The 15669-nt window shown below is 27.7% G+C and overlaps 2 protein-coding genes across 2 annotated transcripts; both read left to right on the top strand.

Annotated features, from left to right (window-relative positions):
* The first annotated feature begins 3220 nt into the window (after positions 1 to 3220).
* Positions 3221 to 6985, top strand: LOC101202797 (lactoylglutathione lyase GLX1). The gene is made up of 9 exons (XM_004149312.3): positions 3221 to 3337; positions 3981 to 4102; positions 4197 to 4321; positions 4817 to 4881; positions 5100 to 5309; positions 5940 to 5987; positions 6122 to 6232; positions 6332 to 6484; positions 6689 to 6985. Exons 1-9 carry the CDS (start codon positions 3278 to 3280, stop codon positions 6728 to 6730), a joined length of 936 nt encoding a protein of 311 aa, XP_004149360.3. The 5' UTR covers positions 3221 to 3277; the 3' UTR covers positions 6731 to 6985.
* A 4169-nt stretch (positions 6986 to 11154) lies between these two features.
* Positions 11155 to 15061, top strand: LOC101220935 (GDSL esterase/lipase At5g55050). The gene is made up of 5 exons (XM_004149303.3): positions 11155 to 11474; positions 13186 to 13331; positions 13446 to 13679; positions 13907 to 14156; positions 14357 to 15061. The coding sequence occupies exons 1-5, from the start codon at positions 11231 to 11233 to the stop codon at positions 14569 to 14571; spliced, it is 1089 nt and encodes a 362-aa protein (XP_004149351.2). The 5' UTR covers positions 11155 to 11230; the 3' UTR covers positions 14572 to 15061.
* The last annotated feature ends 608 nt before the right edge of the window (positions 15062 to 15669 follow it).

The following is a 15669-nucleotide window of genomic DNA, read 5'->3' as shown; positions in this document are numbered from 1 at the left end:
CCCCCTCGTGCTTACTTGTAGAATTGGAAGGTGGACGAAGGTATAGTCATTAACTCATCAAACTTAGATATTTTAGATAAATTACTGACGTCAAGGACATGGATAAGACAAGTGTCTCATGATTAAGGATAAACAAGTTGGAGGCTAGGGATGAAACAAGCGTCATCGTAGTGATACCGTGTCAAGAGCCATGGATAAAATAAGCACGACATGACAAAAAAATAAATAAGTTGGAGATTAGGAATAAAACAAGCATCATCGTAGCAACAGAGCGTTAAGAACTAAGGATAAAACAAGCGTCATCATAGCAAACGGTCTGTCAAGGGCCAGGGATAAAAGAAACGTCTCGTGACAAAAGAATAAATAAGTTGGTGGTCAGGGATAAAACAAGCGTCATCACAACAAAAAGTGTCAAGGGCCAGGGATAAACAAACATCACATGACAAAAAGAGAGCTGGAGGCCGGGTAAAAAGAGCCATCACAACTAAAATCAAATTGAATAATGTCATTCATGAATACTTGTATGCATGTATAGGCTTACTATGATATACTTATTTTAATGGTTTTCTTTAAAAAAAAAAAAACATTCTCTAGATTCTTTTCAAAAGACGAAAATACGTCAAAATATACTAAATAGGTGGTTCACTTTTCCACAAAAACTGGCAATTAGGTATCATGAACTTAAGTTGTAATTTGATTGCTAATTTTCCTCGAAAAACTTCCTAGAATGATTATTTACCAAATAAAACACTATCTCTAGTCTTTGAGACCGATGGTAATAAGTAGGTCAATAAAAAACAGTGATCATGTAACTTAGATGTTGATCTAAAAGTATTTCCTTAGACTTTAAACTCTTCATAAGTGATGAACTTTAAAGGCTCTTATAGTTGTCGCCACGTGTCCGAGACAACGCGGAGCAATCAAGGTTCTCAAAAGAGTTAGTTTTAAAAAAATAGGAGTCGTCACCAATTTTTTTTTACGGTGTGATTGGACACTGAAATAAAGTAAATTTTTTTTTAAAGAATGGTCTGCGAAAAATAGAGTTGAGTTCAATAGTCATTTGTGTATGAGGAAGGTATTAGCACCCCACAACACCTATTTAGAAAAACGGTCGCCAAATTTCAAATCTTAAATTGAAATATTTTTTAATTTATTTTAAAACTAATGTCTTATTTTGTCTTTCATTATTCCATATTTGAAGCAATAATCTCATAAAATAAGTTGAATAATAATCCATTAATTAGACTATATATTGAGGAAAATTTCTCATCTTAAGAAGATGAGAAACTATTACAATTTCTCAAAATCTATCATAGTTAGGCTAGTCTTCAAATAAAGATTTTTTTAAAAAAATATTGATTAATTTCATTTTTATTTGGGATAAAATCTCGGACAATCTAATGGTGTATGGAAATGAAGGACACAAGAAGACATGCGGTTGATGAGATGAGTGGTAGTGAGAATGACCTCACTCCAGAGATAGAAAGGAAGAGAAGTGGACAACATAAGGAAACGAGCAACTCCCAAAAGGTGACAATTTTTTCGTTCGACAATCCCATTTTGTTGGGGTGTAAGCATATGAACTTTGCCAACAATAAATTTCTTTGAACCAACAACTTCAGTTTTGCACTTCTTCCCTAGTAAATTTCACATAATTTTTTTGTTGAATCAACACCACTATACACATTACACATTTGTTGTCCAATCCATTCAACGTGTAATTTTTACAAATATATTATGCATGTTTTTATGCATCAACTGCAAGTTACTTTTATTTGTTAGTTTCTCTCTCAGATAAAAATTTTCACACAACTTTTGTTTTTAAATCATTTTATAAAAAAATTCTTTAAAATTATACTTTTTTTTTATGTTTTTTCAAACATTCAAAATTTAATTTATGATTTTATAAGGTTTTTAATTAATATTTTCTAATAACTTATATCCGAACGCTTCTAATATTTTCTAATATTTTCTAATCAAGACTTCTATTTTGTTTTAAAACTAATCTTTTTATTATTATTATTATTTTTAGGTTGTATGTACATTCTTATCGTTCCAAATGAAAATGGAAGAAAACAGTTTTGTTGACATATTTCATATAATGATTTTCAACACATGTAAATATTATCTTTTCGTTTTTCATGGTCTCTTCATCATTTGGATTGGAGAAGAAGTCTATAAAGTTACTGTTGACATCATTATGATTATTATTATTATTAATTAGGGTTTAGGTGATTTTTCTTTAATAGGTTGAATTAATTCTTTGATATATAAATTTCTTAAACCCTACCGCTACATTTCTTTATTTATATCAAATCATTTTCTCTAAACACAAAGTTTGAAAAGTCCAACTAAACTTATCCTTAAATAACTTGTATTATTGAATAATTGTCACAAACTTTATTTTGCCTCTTTCAATATCATTTTCTTTTATGCATATAATATAATCAATAGCCTAACACATACCTCTTCAAACTTAACATAATATAATATTATAATAGTTCTAAATTTTATCAAAGACGTATAGTATTTTGTATCAATTAGATAAGACTGTTACGATGGCTCATTAAACCTCAATATTTCTTCTATTATTTGGTTGGTTTGGGTCAATGTATAGGCCTCTATTCTTCTTTCTCATGTATTATTTTAGAATGTGTTTGTTATAAAGAGGAACTATATATTCAGTGTGTGATTCTGGAGGCAAGAGTTTTTCATTTTTCTATATATTTGAGGATTATTGTATTCAATATCAAATGGAATCGAATGGAATGTAGGGTTTTCTATTGTATTTCTCAATCTCTTTCCACAATCATTGGTGTTCTAGAAAAGATAATTTGTAGTTGCCTAATTTTTAAATAAAACTTAAGCAATTAGCCATCGCCATCTTGAATTTTATCTGTACAAATTTTGACAAGGTCAAAAAGGGCAAGCAATAATATTTTTATAACTCTTTTCACAATTTCATTTCGCACCCAAATTGTATTAAATGAATCTTATGTTAACTTTTTCTTGTAATAATTAAAAAGAAAAGTATAAGGAAGAATTGAAACGATACATATTATTGTTGGGTTGAATTTGAATTCTTGGGTCAAAAGGAGAAACAAACAAACAAATAAATAAATTGAACATTGACAATTCCAAATTAAAGAAAGTGTAAAAGGGCCAAACTTATATGTTATAATAATATATAACACACAATATAAATAGAGGACGATGGCTACCATTGCCATTTCATTACATTATTCAAAACATTCATATATACCTTTCAAGAACATCAATGGCTAACAAGATGGGACTATCTTCAATAATTCTTTGCTCTCTTCTCATCTTCTCTTTGGTACGTTTTCACTTTCGACTTTTAAATAATTTCCTTTTTATTTCACATTTCCTGTTTTTTTCACTTCTATATTTCAGAATTTTTTTTAGAAAAACTTTATTTATGGTGTCTGCCAAACTTTTACATGATGAATGTAAGTTCACAAAATTTAAAATATAAAAAAAAAAAATTATGTATTTTTAGTTTAAAGTATTTTTTTTTTGTTAGATTACAAATTCCATTGATTATATTCTAATATTTTGGAACTTAGAATTTAGTACATTAGTTGATAAAATTTCATAAATGGTTCATATAATTTAAGAAATAGTGAAAGAGGACTAAATATTTCTAAGTTTGTTACGTTTAACCTTTTTCTTTTTATGGACTTTGGGGGTTAGAAGATTGATAAAACAATACGTTTATATATTTATAAAGAAACTGGTTACACCAGAATGTTTATGATAATAACTGTGAAATAAGAAAGCAACTACAAAATACAAACAATAAATTATGAAATTTGTATTAAGATAATGATCGTGAAACAAGAAAGTGGTAATAGTTATCCACTATTAACTTCAATCTCTCAAGCTTTTCTAATTTGTGCCAATATATATATACATATATATCTAACATGTGAAAAATTATTGTTTGACCTAAATTACAGATCATCAAAACGAGTTTTGCAGCTCGTAACTTAAATGAAAACGTGTTAGAATGGGTGAAGAAGGATCATCGTCGTTTTCTTCGTGCTGTCATTCATGTCTCCGATCTTAACAACTCTATCAAGTATGCATGATTTTTATTTTAATGCCATTTGAAATTGTGTTTATCTCAGCTTGTTGATTTTCGTGGGCTGATAGAAAAATTTCCAAAAATGTAGAACTTACACTCAAGGCTTTGGAATGAAGCTTTTGAAGAGAAGGAAGTTTACTGATAGAGGATATGAAGATGCCATTGTTGGATTTGGACCTCAAAACACTCACTTTTTGTTAGAAATGAGACAACGTAAGTAAAAACCAAATCATTTTCTAAAACATATTTTAATTTACGTTGTGGAATGATGATTGAAATAATGATTAAAAAAAGAGAGAGATTTAGAAATGAATACTAGTTTTGAGATTTACATGTATGATTGTATATCATATCATGCATGGCTACAAACATTTAGAAATGATCTTTTAATAATATTTATGTTTGGTTTAAGAGTGATTTTAGATTTAATTACCCAATTTTCTAAAAATGACATTTTTTTACTTGAAAAATATCCTAAAATTCAAAGCTAAATTGGATACTTCACAAAGATTAAAATCATTCCTAAACATATCTTTAAATCCTTTTAGAACTTTTAAAAATCAATTTGATTTAAGAAATTGGTTTGGCAACGATTAATTATTGATTGGTGTATTTGAAACCATCCCATAACAACTCTAAATCAAAAACATTAATTTTATTATGGTATATTTTCTTCCACAAGTCAAATTATATTTTCATTTCTTGCAGGGGATGAATCCAACAATGTATTTATAGGCACAGAGTTTGGATACTTCGGAATTTCCACTCAAGATGTGAGTATTATTTTTAAAATATAGTTTAATTATATGGTCGCTAGCATGAATTAAAAAATTCAACGAGTGATTCAAAAGCTTTAACTTCACTTGGCAAATTGAAAGCATGACTCTCAAATTACATATCGATGACCATACCGAAAAGCTAAAGCTAGGGGTGAGGCAAATTTGATGTAATCTATCAAACTGTAATAACGAGTATTGTGAACTTGAACTAGGTCTACAAATCTATGGAGCAAGCTCGAAGAAATGGAGCAGTGGTGATTCAAGAACCTGAAAAAGTTGACCAAACTATAAGTGGAATGGTGAAAGATGAAAATGGATATCAATTTAAGTTCATCCAATGCATCTCAGCTCCCATTGATCCTCTCTCTCAAATAATGCTTCGTGTACAAGATTTGAATATCTCTACCAACTTCTATTCAAAGGTAATACTATATATTAACTTATAGTAAAATTCAGTAGTTGGATTTTTTATAAAATATAATATGAATTTATTCCCTAAACTCCATAAAACTTTTTAAATATAGAAAATTTTTAAATTCTATCAATGTGTTTAGATGATAATTTAGAACTACAATCATAACCCCACTTTTTTATGACAGTTACAAATCGTCATCTAAAGTAAAATTTTGCCCTTGTGAGGATTTTTAGATTCTGTTTTTTAAGTCGTGACACAAAGTTGGTCCATGAAAACAATTTATATTAAAGAGTTGCTTAATTCATATAGTTTGTAAATTGGTAGCATATATATCTAAATTAAACCATAATTGTTGTAGTGATATTTTATAAATACTTTTAACAATTATACATTTACCAGAGATAATTTTCATGTTTATTTTTTTAATTTGCTGTAATATTTATATATAAACACACCAACTTATTTTTACCTAAAAGAATATTTTATTTTTACGTTATAAGTCTTCTATATTATGATAAACAAAAACATGTTGAAATTAGTTGATGGAAGTTTTAAAACTAAGATTTTGGCTTATTTGGATTATGATGAAGCATATAATGGAAAATGTTTAATTAATCGGCTAAACTTGGATTTGTAGGCATTGGGGATGAAACTGTTCAAGACCCAAAACAATTCACAAGGACAGGTAAATTTAATTTATTACTTTTCTCTTAACTTTTACTATTTCAATTTTTCTATCATATTCAACGTAGAAGATATAGTTAATTTCTTAAACAACGTAGATGGTTTTTGTTAATAAATTAATAATTAACATGGCAGTTAACATGGGGTATTATGGGATATGGAAGAAATGAAAGTGAGACAACACTGCTTAAATTGGAAACAAGAAATAACATATCTCGTAATGATGGACGAGATGGCTATTCAATGGTAAACCCTTTTCTTCAATTCCTTTTTTTGTTTCTTTTTATTTATTAGAAAAATATATAATTCTTATCCCAATATTGGTGTTTGTTTTTATAATTTCAGCTATACATTAGTACTGAGGATGTAAAGAAGAGTAATGAAGTAGCCAAATTGGTAACCAAAGAGCTTGGTGGGAACATAATAATGGAGCCTGTTCTGGTGCCAACCATTAATGTCAAAATGACTGGATTTAGTGACCCTGATGCTTGGAGAATGGTAATTCTTTTTTTTTTCTTTTTTTTTTCTTAATTCCTTTGCTTTCTTTATAAACAAATTATTCCTTTTTAAAAAAAAAACTAATGAATTAATAACCAAAAAATATATCATTTTAGTTCTTAGATGTATTTTGAGTCTGGTTCTGAAAGGTGATTATTCTCAATTTATGTGTTCCAATGGCCTCTTTTTTTTTTTTTTTTTCAGATTATGGTGGACAATAAAGATTACCAAAGAGGAACCCTTTAGAAAGAAGGGAAAAAGAAGAAAATAATGATCAAATTGAGAGGAAACTAATTGTGAGAATGAAGAGTTTCTTCCTTTTAATGTAATTAATGTTTGATATATATTTCTAGATATTAAATTGACGTTTGTGTTATTATTCCATTTTCTCCATTTTTAACTTTTCATGGTAATGTTTAAGCTTTTCAATTCTTGATTAATTAGGATGGATTATTGTTGAGTGAATAAAGAAAATAAAGTTGATGGGTTATTCTTTTATAATTTTCTTTTTCATTTTATAATCATGCCAGAGCACATACTTGTCTACTTTTTTCTTTAGTTGATGGAATTTATATATATTATAAAGGACCATTCGAATTATAGATGTTGTTTCATAAATATATGAGATTTAAAATTTTGGAATTTAAGTGGAAGATAATTAACGTTGGAATGTTTGTGTTTAATTCAGTATTTTATAAAAAGAAAACTAAAATAAAATAAAACAATTACTTAATGGTAGAGATCAATTAAATTTAACATATTAATTAGTTACTTAGTTAATAAAAGAAAATAAAATAAAAAAGAATGCATTTTAACTAAAAAAGTATTAGTTGGAATTTATTAAGTATAAATAATATATTAATAATTAATAACTAATTAAAAGTAAAGTAATAAATATTGTATATTAATTTATAAATCTTTCCAACATAAAAATGATTTCTTACTTGTATTGGGATACTAACTTAGTTGTTTTCTTTCTTTTTTGAACTTTTAGTATTGTGAACAAGGTTATAGGGATATAGAGCTAAAACGATGCTAAGTGTAGTGTAAGTGATTTTATATATATATTCTTGAACTTAAACTAATAATGCAATGTAATGTTGTAAAAAGGGTTACCAATTTGCAGAATGATATATAATAAGTGATTTTTGTTTTCTTTCTTTTCTTCCCATTTTGATATTTGGGTTGGTATTTTGTTGAAGAGGCAAACCGAAATAATGAAAATAAAGTGGGAATAGGAAAGTTGAGGAATGTGGTGTCGACTACAATATATAGTGGCTATCAAAGTTCCACATTTCCAATTTTTGGATTTCACATTCAAGATTCATCCAATTTCGGCCTTTTTCTTCTCTACCACTACTTTGCTTTTCTTTTTCTTTTTATGTGATTTAAGTTTCATTTTCAGTTTCAATCATAGTTGTTATTTAAATAGTGAATATTATGTAGTGATATTTGGAAAGTTTAGGAACAAAATTGATAAAAGTGGGATATATTTTCATAAGATTTGGGGTCCTTTTTTGTATTTTTAGGATATTAGTTTGAGTGGATTGTTAATAAATAAAATTAGTCAACTCTTAGCTGCCTTTACAAACGCGTCCCATCTTATTTCCTCCTTCCTCACTGCCCTTCTTTTGTTATTTTCTCCCATGCCAAATAAGTTATTTGGATCTTCTTTTATTCGTTTTTGTACCGACACCATTATTAACCACATCATTCTAAAGAACGTCAAAAAATTTCAAAATTCATTTCGTCGTCCAGTAATGACAACCGTCTTTTCAATTGGTACTACAATAGCCTTTTTGGTTGGATATTGGAGTAACATTATCGACGAGTGTATCTAGGAAATAGTTGCTCTAGAGTGAATTACCTAATAATCGTTTCATAACAAATATTTGTAACATTTTTTATTTGTAATAATTATCCTATTTAATAACTAATTAAAGTAAATAGTAATGATAAATTTTAATAATTTGTTAATTAATTATGTTATATATTTTGAGTGTTGATCCCTCATGCATACAAACTCTACCATATATGGTATAATGAAAAAATTAACATGGTTGTGGTGTTGATTGAAAAATAATAATATATATGTTGATTTTAAAAAGTTCATTTTTATAAAATAAACATGGACATTAAATATGTACATTCCCATGAAAGGAAGGGATGAGACAAATTAGCTAAATTAAACCACTTGTTATTTTGGTTTTTGGTTTTTTATCATTTAAAAGTTAAAGCATACTACCTTGATCTAAGTTCTACAATAGTAACCTGGCTTTATTTTTTAAAATAGTAAGATAGAAATAGACAACAAATAAAATAAAATAAAAGGAAAGAGATGTTATAGCTAATTAATTATCAACAAAAAAAAAAAACATAAAACTAAAAATCATAAATTTGATATAAATTAAAGGAGACCACAAATTTTCTTTTTCATTTTTAAATGATAAACATTAATATTCACTTTGAACCGTTGGATTAAACAAATGTATTTCTTAAAAAATATATATATATATATATGTAAGCTTTATAACTAAAATTGAAGATGATTAATTATAATCATAAATTTTATATACAGTAACGTTGATTGACCTACATTCTTTTTTAGAATTGATTTGATTGACCCACGTACCTTAATCATGTATAATTATTCGTTTTTATTAGTACCATCGTAACTATAGATTATTTCTTCATTTAATAAATCTAAAGTAACAATAAATACATTTAACAATGATTTATAAGCCGTTGAAACGAACTCTAGCTTAAATAACATATGAACGGTCAATAATCACAAGATCTTTAATTTGAATCATTCATTTCTATTATACTAAAAAATATTATGTATACATCGAAATTTATGTTCTAGATGAGATCACCCCTTTTTTTTTTATATAGATTAAAATTAAAGCATTCTAGACATTTATGAATAAGGTTAAATTATATTTAACTTAGACATCCAATAATTCACCTGTTAAACAAATTCAAAAGTCAACATCTAATATGTAACATATAAATAGTAAAATTTTCAAATATATTAAAATGAATGAGATTAAATTTTTATGAAATTAAATATAAAAAAAGTTTAGATTTTTTTAATAATAGACACCAATAAGCATGGATAGACATTTATAGACATTTATATTATTATCAAATTTTGTTATATGTAAATATTTAAACTGTTTTTTTATTTACAATAATTATTTTTCATGTTTTTTAATCCACATTCTTTATAAATGAAACATTCATTATATTACATGTATATTATAAACCATATAATTAAATGATAAGACACATCACACACATATATATATCACAAAGGTAGCACTATCTCATGTTCCATTTCGATTTTCGACCCATCTTTTATTGTATCTTTTTCTACATACACTTTGCTTTTGTATTTATTATTTAACACACCACTACAACAAATTACAAGCTTTTGTAAACATGACCCTCACATGGATTTTAAAGCATTTTAAGACAAATCTTATAATATTTGTAAAATTAATTACTTCCACTCTTCTATTACTTAATTTTCTAAAACAGATTTGATGGAAAATCATAAAACAGATTTTAGGGCAAATTAATGCTATATAAATGGATGTTATATAGATACAAACTAGTGAATCGTGTGTTGGATAGACGATTATATTTCAACCTAGAAGGCCAAACATTGTCATTCTTGATGGCCTCCTTCGACCTTGAGCAAGGTTAAATCTCCGTGTTTGATGAACATATGACATGCTAAATATAATTCATGCCCTAATCCATTTGGTTTTAGTATTGATCTAATAAGATTAAGAAACCATGATATACACACTTTAATTAAATAAAAAAAATTAAATACATCATTACGACTTTAAAAGAAAATTAAAAGTTCATTCAAACTCCTTAAACCATCGATAATAGTTGATAGTATGAGGTTATATTCTCATCTATTCTTTTAATAAGTTTGAGTCTCCTTTAATTTTATTCAAAACATCTTCTAGGATGATGTTACTTTTAGGTTCACCCACCCTGATCAGATCACAATTTAGACTTTATAGGTTATGATAGCATATTTAATAGTATGAGATTCTATCTTAAAACCAATTAACAATAAGAAGAATAACTCGATATCTATTTTATAAAGAATTAAAACTTTAAATCTATTTTATTTTTTCAATGTGAGATTCTCAGTACTATTAAAAAGCTCATTTAGACATGAAAGGACATTGTGCCTATATCACAATATTCTCTTGTTTTGCCAATCACATATTCTTTAAATTACAAATTATTCATCACTATTGTACATATAGGAGAAGGAAGTGTAGTGTGTTCTTGTTCCATCTAGATTTTGGCAATCATCATACTTCTATTCATATCCTTTTTGCTCCATTGTAACTTCATAATTTTTTCCATTGGAAAATGAATAATGATTGTAATTGGAATATATATTATTTTTAGTTGGAGTTTCTTCAATTCCTTTATATGTTTGACTCATAATAATGAAATTTGAGAATAAAATTGAACCCAATAAACGCGTAGGTGTGACAACATAAATTAGTCCAATAAATAATCACTAACAAACAAATACATCAAACACACAATTCCCCAAAATGGGTCCCCAAGAAAACTCCTTCAAAGCACTTCTTCTTTCTAGCTTTCACACTTAAAATTTAAATTCCCCTCTCTCTCGGCCACTTTGCCTCTATAAATTCTCTGGCATTCCATTGAGGAACCCCCCAAAAAATAAAAGTCTACTAAAAAATGGGCTCCCAACTTCTATTATCCCTCCTCCTCCTCCTCTTCTTCTCAAGTTTGATCAGGGTTTCAAATTCTTCCTTAGTTCCTGCAATCTATGTGTTTGGAGACTCATTAGTGGATGTTGGAAATAACAACCACTTGAAGCTTTCATTAGCCAAAGCCAATTTCCCCCACAATGGACTTGACTTTCCCACCAAAAAGCCCACCGGAAGGTTCTCTAATGGCAAGAATGCTGCCGATTTTGTTGGTGAGTCCCACTGCTTCAACTCTAATTTTACTCATGTCATGGTTGAGAATCTCACTTAAAAAGACGTAGAAGAATGATCCATATGTAATCATTACCATAGTTTTGATAAATCTTGTAATTTTTTATGTTAAACTACGATCAACACAAAAGATATTTAAACATATTTAAACTGGTCGGTGAAAATAAGTTTAACATCATTATATTGAACTTTAAAGCTATTTACTACTCTCTTCCAATTAATATTGAACTTTACTTGTTAGATTTTAAATAAATTTTCAAGTCGACAGGTGAGGAAAGTTATTAGTTTGTTTTTAGTGTATTAAATCTATATTCTATCGACTAATCAACTTTAAGTTCTTGGATAGAACGATAATTTACAAAGAAAAATAAATAAATAAAGGCTTTGGTTTTTCTTTTCACCACATATTTGATATCTTTTATAATCTTTTTTTTTACAATAAAGTTATGAAATGAACTTCTGTGATGTTATATAAATCCAAGATAATAGTTGGTTGCATTTAATTCAATTTGATTATATTTGTTTTGTTGTTCAGGTAGCTTTAATTATTTATTTTGTCTTTACATTTTATTTAAGTTTGTTTTGTTTTGTAAAATATAGTTTCAAATCATTTTTCAATTATTTCTTATCCTTTACATATCAACACATTGATTTTTTTCTTCTTCTTTTCTTTTTTCGTTTTCGTGTTATATTGGGTAGAATATTTTAAGTTCTTCAAACTTATTATTAGAAAAGTGTTATTAAAGTGTTGACCAATTAAATTATGCCATTTCATTCTTTTAGAAAAAGGAAAAAAGAAAAATATATAATGCCATTAGGATTCCTTTCAGAAAAAAAGAAAAGAAAAGAAAAGAAAAGAAAGAAAGAAAATTGATATCTATTATTAATTGTGCAACTATAGAAAAAAGATGGATAATTAATATTATATTGACTATATCATGTTTATATGACACATGTATATCACATATATATAATCTTATTCCATAGTTAGAATAAAACCTCTAATTTTAAAATTGATAATTCAAATATCATTCTTAATTAGTTTGATTAGAAAACATGAACCCTTTCTAAGTTTTGTATTAGGAGATAATTTGCGTTATCTCTCCTTTTCCATGGGGATCAGACGTGTCCATGGGCATTTATGCAAGGAACGTGTTGATTCTGACATTATATTAAAGAAATTAAATTCTCTACTAAGGTCTGATTATTCTTTATGTTCATACCATACTCTTTTTCTTTTTTCTTTTTATATATAATACATTAATTGATACTATTCTATTTAGGGATACTGTTTATAAAGCTGGAATATAATTTACTGTGGCAATAAATTGAGAGTTACAAAGTATATGAATAGATGAAGAGCAGACGAAAATAAAAGTTTAGTTGAAAACAAGCAATCAATTTTTAAATGAGGAGAAAAAGGTTGTTTTCTATATATTGTGGTTGCCACATATGTTCATTTATTTACTCAATAATTATATACACATGATATTTGAATTTTAAGTTTTATTGTTGAATGAGTTGGAGGCAGCTCATTTAGAAAACTACATCATACCAGTTTTGATTAGTTTTTGAAACATAATCTATGTCTATATCTACTCATGCATCATCAAGTTAAAATCAGCCATTGTCTTAAATGTTTGAGTTTTTCTTTCTGTCTGAATGATTTTGGTTTGAATTAATAATGAGCAGCTGAGAGAGTGGGGTTGGCGACTTCACCACCATATCTGTCTCTTATATCAAAGTTTAGAAAGACCGTCAACACAGCACCATTTAAAACAGGCGTCAGCTTTGCTTCTGGAGGAGCTGGAATTTTTAACGAAACAAATAATCTTTTTGTAAGTACACACATACAAACACACACATATATTGAAAACCAAATATGTTAGTTACAATTATATATATATAAAAAAAAGTAACTGAATTTGATTTTTGTGAATTTATTTATTTAGAAACAATCGGTGGCAATGGAGCAACAAATAGAGTTATATTCGAGGGTTTATACAAATCTAGTAGGAGAGCTGGGGTCGTCCGGAGCGGCAGCACACCTATCCAAATCTCTTTTTACGATTGTGATTGGAAGTAATGACATTTTCGGCTACCATGAGTCCTCCGATCTCCGTAAAAAATACTCCCCTCAGCAATACCTTGACCTCATGGCCTCCACTCTTCACTCTCAGCTTAAGGTATAATATAATATAATGTTTATTTTATGGGTTTATTATTATATGGCCTTCTTCTTCTTTGTTCTTTTTAAACGAAACAATTATTATTCTGATAAGAGGGAAATAAGATAAGGTTTGAATGGCCCTCGTTTCACTACGAATGAGACACAAAACAAATTACAAATTCAAATAATGACTACTTAGGGTAGAGTTAGAATGAAATTTTTTTATGGAATTAATTATGGCAGAGATTACATGGATATGGAGCAAGAAAATATGTGGTGGGTGGAATTGGATTAGTGGGATGTGCACCATCACAAAGGAAGAGAAGCGAAACAGAAGACTGTGATGAAGAAGTCAATAATTGGGCAGCAATTTACAACACTGCTCTAAAATCAAAGTTGGAGACACTAAAAATGGAGCTCAATGACATTTCATTCTCCTACTTCGATGTATATCAAGTCATGTCCAACTTTATTCATTCACCATCTTCTTATGGTAAAACCCCATTTCTCTATTTCTATAGGACGTTTTATTGCAACAATAGTAATAATATATATATATATATATGTATATCATACACACTTTCTGATCTTCTCTTTACATGCATACAAAATTTTGGGAAAATTATTGAATCAAAAGTACACCTTCTGTATAAAATGCTTTTATGTTAATTATGTTATTGTGATCATGATCAGGATTCACAGAGATAAAAAGTGCATGTTGTGGGCTTGGGAAATTGAATGCAGATGTTCCTTGTTTACCAATAGCAAAATTTTGCTCAAATAGAAACAATCATCTCTTTTGGGATCTCTATCATCCTACACAAGAAGCTCATCGCATGTTTGCTAATTACATTTTTGATGGTCCATTTACATACCCGCTCAATCTGAAGCAACTCATTGCTCTTTGAACACAAATGTCGGTGTGATGATCACTGTACATCAATAAATTCATTTGGTTTTGGTCTGTGATCGGTTCAGTTTTTCAATCTCTTTTAGTCACTCCTACGGAGAAAGAAAACTAAGAGATTGTGATCTTAATTGAGACAATTATACATATCTTATTTCTTATGTACTGTTTTGTTATGTAGGAAAAAAGAAAGTGGAGGTTGTATAATTCTTTGCTAGCTTTTTAGTTAAACAAATGGAGAGAATTTGAACTTTTTACTTTGACTTCGTGAGGTGAAGTAATTAAAAGAGATGTGAAAGGTTTTTGTGGTATTTTGTGAAATTTTACTTGAGATATAAATATTGGTTGTATAACATTTTCACTTAGTGACTGCTTAGGGTTGTAATGATACGACCCATTTAAAATGTAATAGAATCCAAAATCCATGTTCGAATTGAGCGTGTTGGACCTTATTTGTAATACAAAATTTACTATGTTTCCATGGTTTTCAATCATATCCTCATTTTTCATCCTATCTTCATACTTCACGATTTATCTTTGTTTCCCTCTCGATTTTTCACACATTCCAAATAGTATCATTGATATTAACTATAAGTTATAACTTCTACTAGTGAGAGTCATTTGATGAAAGACTGGGATATTTTAAAAAAAATATATAGTCAACATTTACTATTTCTATTAATAGTTTATTATATTTGCTATAATTTTTCAAATAAAAACTCATCCAATCATACAATTTGATTTGCCATACTTAATGGTGGACTATGTTGAATCATATACAATTAACTTTATCTTCACCAAAATTTTTCGAAAATGAAATAAAAAAGGACTAAAAACAAAATCATGGATTTAAAAAATTTTAAAAATAAAATAACACTACTTAACATGCAACTAATGCACATAATTAATTTATATTTAATGTTTAAAGCTTTTGATCAATTTTCTATTTTCTATTATCATAATGTTATTAATTTGTGCTCATGAACCTTAAATATTATAAGGTTAGACAAATTGTTTTTTAGGGTATCCAACCTGTGGATTTTTTCTAAAAATAATGTAAAATTTGAAACATATTTCAAAAATAGGGTGGATGCAAAAC

The sequence above is a fragment of the Cucumis sativus genome, chromosome 3 (assembly GCF_000004075.3).
Source record: "Cucumis sativus cultivar 9930 chromosome 3, Cucumber_9930_V3, whole genome shotgun sequence".
NCBI classification, from domain to species: Eukaryota; Viridiplantae; Streptophyta; class Magnoliopsida; order Cucurbitales; family Cucurbitaceae; genus Cucumis; species Cucumis sativus.
Note: the sequence above shows the minus strand (reverse complement) of the source record. Positions and strands in the feature narration are given on the sequence as shown.

Bases quoted from the DNA above. Each gene is read 5' to 3' on its own strand.
- LOC101202797 (XM_004149312.3), top strand. From the start codon at position 3,278: ATGGCTAACAAGATGGGACTATCTTCAATAATTCTTTGCTCTCTTCTC. The intron at 4,103-4,196 runs GTATGCATGATT...CCAAAAATGTAG, and splicing joins GATCTTAACAACTCTATCAA to AACTTACACTCAAGGCTTTG. The intron at 6,233-6,331 runs GTAAACCCTTTT...TTATAATTTCAG, and splicing joins GACGAGATGGCTATTCAATG to CTATACATTAGTACTGAGGA.
- LOC101220935 (XM_004149303.3), top strand. From the start codon at position 11,231: ATGGGCTCCCAACTTCTATTATCCCTCCTCCTCCTCCTCTTCTTCTCA. The intron at 11,475-13,185 runs GTGAGTCCCACT...AATAATGAGCAG, and splicing joins GAATGCTGCCGATTTTGTTG to CTGAGAGAGTGGGGTTGGCG. The intron at 13,680-13,906 runs GTATAATATAAT...TAATTATGGCAG, and splicing joins CTCTTCACTCTCAGCTTAAG to AGATTACATGGATATGGAGC.